At 59.7% G+C, this 8830-nt stretch overlaps 1 protein-coding gene across 1 annotated transcript; it reads right to left on the reverse strand.

Moving 5' to 3' along the window:
• Positions 1 to 76: 76 nt before the first annotated feature.
• RGS19 (regulator of G protein signaling 19) lies at positions 77 to 8487 on the reverse strand. The gene is made up of 6 exons (XM_059862367.1): positions 7867 to 8487; positions 4988 to 5124; positions 4699 to 4835; positions 3267 to 3341; positions 2027 to 2261; positions 77 to 1497 (listed from the first exon to the last, which is right to left on the reverse strand). The coding sequence occupies exons 1-6, from the start codon at positions 7949 to 7951 to the stop codon at positions 1309 to 1311; spliced, it is 858 nt and encodes a 285-aa protein (XP_059718350.1). The 5' UTR covers positions 7952 to 8487; the 3' UTR covers positions 77 to 1308.
• Between the last annotated feature and the right edge of the window lie 343 nt (positions 8488 to 8830).

Raw genomic sequence — 8830 nt, forward strand, 5'->3', positions numbered from 1 at the left:
TACTGACATGAATTTCCACACAGTCATGCCATGAGGAAGGAAGGAAACAAAAACAAAAAAAAAAAAGCTGAAAGAATTGGTTTGTTTAAAAAATATGTTCAATAAAAAGCATTTTTTTTCTTTTGGAAGGGCTGAAGAGAGGAGGGGAAGGGATGGATAAATAAGAAACTGCTGTGGTGGATCAGGAGAAGCAAAGACTGGCAGCAAAACCCTTGTGTTGGCTTTGTTTCAGTGTGAAGGGCAGGGACAGACGTGTTTTAATCCTGGATACTGAGCCTTCAATACTGAGTCAGTATTCAGTAAATCATTCCTTGTGCTGTGCAAAAACATGGGAATTCTCTATCCCCCCCCGTGACACTTCCCATCCTGCGTGATGGGAGCCCAGGTCCCTGCTCAGTGAGGGACCCAGGTAGACCCCTGGGCTTCTCCCTGCTGGCACAGCAGGCCTGGGCCAGCTGGGAGCTCTCTCCTGCAGGCATCCTGGTGCCTGTGGGTTCTGCAGGAGGGCAAACTATGCCTGCACAGGTGTTTTCCCCCTCTCTGAGGTCCATGAACCAAGGAGGGAGGATTTGGGGTGGCAGTGTGTGGCGTCCTGGGGCTGAAGCAGTGCTGATGTGTCATGGGGACTGGCAGGGGAGGCAGCTGTAAGACATCTCCTTCCCACCCCCCAGCACATCCCCATGGTCCCTTATGGCACCTCAGAGCTCTGCCCCACCAGGAATACAAACAGCCTCTGGCACCACCCCCCTGCCCTGTGGGCCACCTCAAACAGCTGGAACCAGGTAAACCTGACAAGTTTTTATATGTACAGAGATGCTCGTCAACCCCCCCCCCCCCCGCACCTCAAGTCCCCCAGTAAAAGCCAACCAAAAGAGCATTTAAAATTAAAAAAACAAACCCAAACCAACAACAGTCGACCTCCCCCCACCTCAAAAAACCCCCAACCCGGTCCCCAACTGGGTCTCAGGTGGCAAATGGGGACGTGCCATGTCCCCAGGTGTGGTGGAGATGGGATAAAGTGACCTCTTCCAAATGGTGTGGGGAGAGCCAGGCCCTGGGTGCTGTCCCGTGCTCCCCCAGCTCGCTCTGGCCAGCTCTGGGGACAGGGCAGAGAATCAGTAGTATGAACTGGCCCAGGCTGCGTCCTGGGGACAGTCCTGCAGTGTGGCCCAGACACCAGGGTGACAGTTCATAGGTAAAAAGCTAAAAACTTGGTGAGGTCTGGCAAGGAGGGCGGCAGAGGGGAGGAGGCACTGACCGCCCCGGCCACCATGTCCCCACTGGTGTCCCCACGGCTAGTGGGTGCCCTTAGGACTCCGAGGAGGAGTGGGAGACGGTCTGGAGCAGCGATTTGTAAATGGCAGAGTTCAGGAAGCGGGGATAGGAGTCTCTGTGCATCAGCGTGTAGATCTGGAGCTGTGCGTCGTCGAAGGTGTGCGAGGACGGCTCCTGCATCTTCCGGTTGATGACCTCCCGCACCCGTGAGTCCAGGCTCACCTGGGGGGCACAGAGAGAAAGTGGGGGCTGAGGGACACCCAAGGACAAGCCCCCGGCCCAGCACCCATCCCCGCACACCCTCTCAAGGGAAATGGAGTAACAATACGGCACCAGATGTGGGGAGACCAGTGTGCTCCATCCCAGAAGATATTGGCACTGGAGCCCTGGTGGTTGGGGAGGCTTGCAGGGAGGAGTGGGGATCTCTCTGGGTCCCCTTTGTGGTCCCCAGCTGGGCACAGGGAGGTGGGTTGGGGTGGTCTCGTCCTGGGTACCCCCACTCCACGGATGCTGCAGGCCGGGATGCAGCATTTTCTCGGCCCGCTGGTGCCCTCGTGAGGTCTCGGCCCCGCAGCACAATCCGGCCCGCAGTCCCACCGCCAGCAGTGTCGCGGGGGTTTTGGGGGGCTGGATACCCCCTTCCCACCGCTGTTACCCTGCCAGACTCATCCCCAAACTGTCACAGGGCTCTGGCAGCAGCTGGAACTGAGCCCTCTCCCTAAGCCCTCCCCTCAAAGGCTCTGCCTCCTACCTCCTTGGGAGAGAGGATGGAGATGTAATCCTCGTAGATCATCCTGGCCTTCTCGTCGATGGTGTGCTTGTTGCACTCGGTTTTGAGCTCCTCACATGCCAGCCAGAAGAGCATGTTCTCCTCGCTGTACTCAGTCCGCAAAAACTCCCGGAAGACGTTGCGCCCCGCCGGGCTCTTCATCAGCTTGTCGAAGGACTGTGCCCAGCCCTGCACCTCCTCCGGCGTGGGTTTGGCACTGACAGGTCCATGGCAAGGCAAGGGGATGGCGTTACAGCCAGCCAGAGATCCCATTGGGTCCCTCCTGCACATCCCTGGTCCCACCCCAGAGGAACTGTGCCCGACTGCATCCCCCGTGCTCAAGAGGAGATGTTCCTGCTCAGGCTCCGGTGGTGTGGAGCTTTCAGAGGTCACTCCTGGGCTCTGTCCCGGCTCTGCTCAGCCAGGCTGGAGCGTGGCCTTGCTTTGGGCTGGATTTCCCAAACTGGGATATATTTTGATGTGGCTCTGCACAAATCCCAACAGGAGGAAAAGCCCTTTGGTGGAGAGGCAGCTCTGAGCCAAGAGACTGACATAGGTCCATCACCCCTCTCAGCTGGGAAAGGAGAGATGGGGGTGGAGAGGGAGGGAGGGAGGCAGTTTCCTGGCAAATGCTCAGCACCTGCTCAAGCAGGCCAGGTACACTCATTATCCATGGCTAATTAGCACATCTAACCCTAACCCAGCTGTTGCAGGCACAGCACAGAGCCCCCACGGCTGGGTGTGTCACACTTGTCACTCAGGGAATGGGTGCTCGGTGCTGAGCATTCCTGGAGTGGGGTGCTGGCCCCTCCCGCTCCTCCCTGAGTGGACGTGGACACTGCTGCTGCTTCCACTTCAGTGCTGAAACCCCCTGGGAATGGCCTGTCCCCTCCTCTCCCTGTGGCTGCAAGATGCTCTTGGCAGTGGGTCTAAATGGCAGAATGAGGTCCAAAATCTGCTGAGGTTCTTCCATGCCTCAGTTTCCCTTTGCAATGAGCCTGAGGGCAGAATCACAGTAGGATTCAGCCCGTGGCTGCAGATTCCCTGTTTCTTGGTGAGAACTGGGGATGAACTGGACACATCACCAGGAACCCCTGAGCCCTGGTGTGTACCCCAAGGGCAGAACACAGTCCTGGCTGCCATGGAGGGTGGCAGAGGGGACAGTGCCATACTGTGCCATGCTGTGGTTGTCCCCAGCCCACTGCACTGGCCCTCCACTCACCACGCTTCACAGTTTGGGATGCTCTCCAGTTTGGTCTCCCGGGATGCCCTCCATGCTCGCTCTCGGTCCTCGTTCCTAACGGGGAGACAGAAAGGTAGTCAGGGGCATTGGGGGACACATGCAGACCCCATCTTGACCCCTGAATCTCCTCTGTGGGCACCAGCACCCCCCAGCCATGCCTTACTCTCACCCACTGCCCTGGTGGCACCCTGGTTCCCTCATGTAGTTTTGCTGTCACCATGTGAGCGTGTCCCTGTGCTCAGGGGCTGCTGAGGCTCTGGTCCTGCTCCACCACTCGGGCTGTGAGCCAGGGCCATGTGCCAGGACTGAGCTGAGCTGGAGTGGCCACAGCAGCCGGCAGAGGTCAGTGCTGGACCAGCCCAAGGCGAAGCTGATGTGTTCACAACAATTGTGAGCTGTTGTGTCACGAAAAATCACCAAGAAATAAACAACTGTTTATTGGTGATGTGCCAGCACCAGTCCGGCCTGGAGGCAGACAGTGGAATAGAGGTGCTGGGGCTTGGGGATGTGGTGTTCCCTGTCCGTGTCCCCTTGTCCCCGAGGGTGCTGGTGGCACAAGTGGAGAGCAGCCATCAGCCAACTTCCCCTGGGCCCGTGAATTTCAGTGCCCAGCACTGACCACAGCCCTTCCTGCTTGCGACACTGTCCTCGCTACTCACACAGGACTGGCTGTGCAAACCTCTGCCCCAGCGTGGGCAGCTGGGGTGGGCAAAGCTCTGGGCATGTCCCTGCCTGTGCCACCCCCAGGGCTCTCTGCCTGCCAGGCCTGAGCCCCACTCAGCAACCAGCCCTGCTTGCTCAGGAACAGGATACGGGAGGGATAGCTGTCCCATCTCTGGGATTTCTGCTCCCTCTCTGCTCACAGGCTCTTGCAGAAATGAAGGACAGACAAGCCTAGGACAATGTCTAGGAGGGAGATGCACAGGGCTCAGCTCCAGGGTTTTTTACTCCTCCAAGCTTGCTGCTCTTGGTGGCTGTAAAGACCAAAGCTGCTGCAAAGCTGGAGTCATCGGCAATCTCTGAATGAGCAGATGCTGAGGAGGAAGAGCAGATGGGCTCTTCAAAATCTGGGCTATCCAGAGAATAAGGAGCTGGAGATCCTCAGTAAGGACAGGAGATGCAGATGGAGGCAAGCAGCTGCTTCCATCCTTGGCTTTGGGCAGTGTTGGGAGGGCAGGGCTGGACTCTGTGCCCACTACTCCAAGGCAGAGCTTCCCAGAGGGCTCATATGGATGGGGCCATCCTTCCCTGCAGACCACCAGGGCAGCACTGGGGAGTCCCTCAATGTACTCCAAGAGATTTGTCTCACGAACAGCAGTCACAGTGCACCCAGCACTCTACCACCTGGCAAGGTGGGTGGGTGATGCTCACTGGGCCTGCAGGAGCCAGGGCAGGGGGCAGTGGGACGTACCAGGAGCAGCTGCAGCAGCAGCACCAGCAGAAGCAGCAGGCGTTGGGGCGGTGGTTGCTGGCGGGTTGCACCGTTGTCGGAGAAGTCTCATGCCGGGACATCGGAAGGAGTGACTCTGTGGACGCGGGTCCTGCGTACTGAAAGGTGGGGAGGGTCAGGGAGCTGCCAGCGACCAAGCCCCACCTGTGCAAGCACACAGCAACAGAGGAGCAGCCCCCGTGCAGTGACTTGCTGTAATTTAGTTTTGGCTCCTGCTTGCCACCCCGGCCCCCGGCCTGTCACGCCTCACCTGTGCCCCAGCCTCATACACGGTGGACGGCGTTGGGTCGTGTTTCAGGGGCTGTTCTGCCGCTCTCAGCTCCTCCCAGCCCGCGGGTGAGCTGTGAGACCCCCTGGCTACTGTCCCTGCCGCCTCCTGGATGGAGCCTGTGGGGAGGGAGAGGAGTGGCACCTCGTTACTGCACAGAACCCGCGGCTTCGAGCGGCTCCGGGGCAGCTCTGTGCTGGGGAAAGCCCTGGGCAGGTGGCAAGCGAGGGCAGGGCAGCAGGCAGAAAGTGCAAGAAAAGGAAGTGAGAAGGAAAGTAGAAGAGGAAATGCATTGGGACATGCTCTGTCAGCCCTCTGCTTTGCCTGGGATCCCATCACTTCGGGGATGCTGTGGGGCTCACTGCAGGCAGCAGTGGGTTTTGGCAGGGTGAGGGGCTCAGTGCTAGCTCTGCACACCTCTGGCCATGCCCTCTGCCATGAGGAGGAGTGGCTGAAATCCCTGGTGTCTTCAGGCATGGCATGGGGAAGTCTGAGCTGCTCCACAGCATCATGTGAGTGGAGGAAAACAGAGTGGTGGTGGTGAGTTCTCACAGCTCCTGGTGCTAAACCAAACCTTGTCCCAGTCCACCTGCCTGTCCCTGCCCACACCACTGGCTCAGCCCAGAGCAGGGATGCTCCTGGGTAGGAGAGATGCTGGGTTCAGCATGGGCACTGGTCATGTCAGGCCACAGCTGGCTCTACCTCCCTGTGCCTTGTCAAGGATGATGGGCAGAAATCCTGGTCCTTCCCCTGCCAGAAGGAAGGAACGGGAGCAGAGGCAGCAGGCAGGGAGAGGCCCTGGAGATCTCAGCCTCAGCATCCCCACCTTGAGCAGCCCCAGGCCTTGTCTGAGTCTTGCTGCTACTCAGCAAAGGGACAGAGCAAGGCTGTGGGATGCAGCTGGGGACACAGCTGTCCCCAGAGCCCTCCATGAGCCCTGGGGTAGAGCCCCCCTGTTCCGAGAACAGCCATCACCTAGCAGTGCTTTCCTGGGCCCTCAGAAACTCTCCCACAGTCCCAGTGCTCCCACAGGAACGAAAAAGGAGAGAGTCTGTGTTTCACTCCCAATTGTCCCTATTTATAGCCCCAAGTGCTGGCAGGATGGCTGTGACCTTGTCACCTGGTTCAGCAGCAGCTCTGCTCCCTCTCACACCGTGCTGCCTTCGGGTCCACTTAACCCCCCACCTTTTCCCTTTCCTCTCCCTCCCCTGGCCCAACCATCTTCCACTCCCAGCACCCTTCTTCCCACTGCCCACCCACATCCCACGGCTCATCCCATGGCACCCAGCACTGCCAGAGGCTGTGGCACCAACAGGAACTGGGTTTGAGGCTGTGGGAATGGGATGAGCAGGACAACCTGAGCACTGGGAACACCCAGCTCCCTCCCAGCTCAGCCTGGCTCTGCCACAGCCCTGGCTATGGAACGGTTGGATTGGGGGTGACTTGAGGGACTGGGATGTGGGGACAGTGTGTGGCTTTATTCTGTGGGGACATCCAGGTAGTTCACTTTGCTCGTTGGCCAGAGCTGACCTATAAGTGGCTGAGCCAACACACCCTGGGAGAGGCAGCAGGAGGGAGCAGCATCCCCTGGTAGGAGCACCCCCTTCCCATGCCAGGGGGTGTGCTCAGCACCCAGCCAGGAGCAGGATCAGGTCACTGCCCACCGTGGGTGCTGTGGGACACACCCAGGGCCATTCTGGAGGACTGTGCTGTGCCATGGGGAACGGGGAGAAAGGAACTGTGGGCTTGCACAGGGACCACAGGGACCTTGTCTGATGGCAGCAAGAGGGGCTGCTGGTGTGATCCTTGTTGGCACCAAAAGGCAAGCTCAGCACATCTGGGTTGGCACCAAAAGGCAAGCTCAGCATATCTGGGTTGGCATCAAAAGGCAATGCCAGCACATCTGGGTTGGCATCAAAAGGCAATGCCAGCACACTCTGATGGACACCGAAGGGCACTGCCATCAGGGTCTGGATTTGCAGGGCTGATTTCCCAGCACCCTTTAATGCCCCTGCCACCCCCACCTCCCCACGCTGGCAGGCACTGGGTGCCATGGGGCTGTCCTCAGCTGCCCCAGTGCCAGGCCTCCCCACGGGGCTGCTGGGGCTGGCAGATAGGGAAGTGCTGGAGGGAAGGCGAGGGTGTGCGCTCGAGGCTGCAGAAAGAGGAAGGATGACAAAAAGGGGACATTTCCCCACAGAGAGAAGAGGCACCCCAGAAGTCACCCTCCCTGAGCTCCCCAAGCCCCCTGTGAGTCTGGGAGTCCCCGTGTGCCAGGTGTCCCTGGGCTGTGCCTGGTGGCATCACATGCCTGTGATGTCCCCATGATGTCTGGCACCACACTGTCCTCTTGCCAAATGGAGCGGGGACCCTCCATGCAACCAGACAAGATAAGCTCACCCCAAAATCACTTTCAAAGGGGCACCTCCCCTTGTAGCAGGCCCTGCTGAGATGTTGACCCCATCCCACCCACCTGCATATGAAGCTCCTTGTGCCCTGCTCACCCTGGGCAAAGCAGCCTCCCCCAGTTCTGCAGCACGGGGCACAAATCAGCACCCACCTCAGTGCAGGGGCACTCCCAGCACAACCTGTGCAGACCCCCGACGTGCCCACCTGTGCCGTGGGTGCTGGGAGGACTGGGGGGTGTGGGGGCAGCTCCTGTGGTGTGTCCATACCTGCAGCCTGGCCATGGCACCAGCCAGGGTGACCCCGGCTGGCTCAGGGGGTGCGCGGCATCGCCAGGACCGCCGGCTCTGCGGGCAGGGAGGTGGGGGACAAAAGAAGAGAGAAAGAGAAAAGAAAAGCGGCTGAACACATCCTCTCACAGGAAAGGGAGTGGTAAGGGAAGTGGCAAACTCAACCGAAGAGTTCAGGCCTTTTTTGGGAAAGCCCCAGCCCGGCCCAGACGCTCTCCCTGCTGCTCCATCGCGGGGCCAGCTGCCCCATCGAGGGGCACGGTGGGTCGCACCAGGGGCTGAGCCAGGTCAGCTTCCTGCCTCCCAGGAGGGCTGGATCCGTGCAAGCACGAGGGCTACCAAGATGGGGCTCCCCAGCCAGGACTGGCACTGACGGCAGCTTCTCGGAAATAGCCCGGGCACGCTGGTGCTGGAACAACCCCGTGGCCGAGGAAGCGGCTCTGCCGAAGTGACAGGCAGGATGTGTCCCCAGGGTGCGTGCAGGCTGCACCGAGGTCCTCGGTGACCAGCCGAGGCCACTTCAAAGCGACAGTGCTTTCTGCCACGCTGTGCTTCCGATGTCCCCGGGCTTCCAGCACTGCTCGCAGGGTACAGACACCGGCAGCGAGGTGGGCAGAGCTGGAAGGGGGCTGTGCTGAGGGTGGGCTGAGTCAGAGCCGCCGGCGGTGCCTCCCGGCAGCATCGTCCGTGCGAGGTGGGATGTGCCAGCCTGATGCACAGAGCGCAGCCCTGCTCGCTCGGCCAAGAGTGACTCACAAACAAAGTTGTTTGATTTTTTTTCCTCTTCAGGAAAAATAGAAACAGAAGAGAGAGAGGGAGAGAAATCAGCCGCCAACCTCCGTTTTCTTGATTAAATTCACCCTCAGCACTGCTGTGGGCAGAGGAGGCTCCAGCCCACAAGCGACCAGCACCGCTTGTGGTCTCTGCTGGCGGCTGCCCCTCAGTGGCACGGTCTCACCGCAGGTGAAAAAGGGCAGAAAGGGAGAAAGAGGGAGGAGGGATGCTGGCAACCACCCCGCTCCCCCGGGACAGCGCCATGTGCCTGTTATCGGCTCATCCCAGCGCCGGGCTCTGCGCCCGCTTCCCTCGCCTTCCCCGGACACGAGTTATCACCTCCCCTCCTCCCGAG

The sequence above is a fragment of the Haemorhous mexicanus genome, chromosome 18 (assembly GCF_027477595.1).
Source record: "Haemorhous mexicanus isolate bHaeMex1 chromosome 18, bHaeMex1.pri, whole genome shotgun sequence".
In the NCBI taxonomy this organism is placed as follows: Eukaryota; Metazoa; Chordata; class Aves; order Passeriformes; family Fringillidae; genus Haemorhous; species Haemorhous mexicanus.

What these genes read in the sequence shown, in the direction of transcription:
- RGS19 (XM_059862367.1), bottom strand. Translation starts at nt 7,951, where the DNA reads ATGGGGCAGCTGGCCCCGCGATGGAGCAGCAGGGAGAGCGTCTGGGCC. An exon ending in TGTATGAGGCTGGGGCACAG is followed by an intron (nt 4,836 to 4,987) that starts GTGAGGCGTGAC and finishes CCCACCTTTCAG; the next exon opens with TACGCAGGACCCGCGTCCAC. An exon ending in ATCCCAAACTGTGAAGCGTG is followed by an intron (nt 2,262 to 3,266) that starts GTGAGTGGAGGG and finishes TGGACCTGTCAG; the next exon opens with TGCCAAACCCACGCCGGAGG.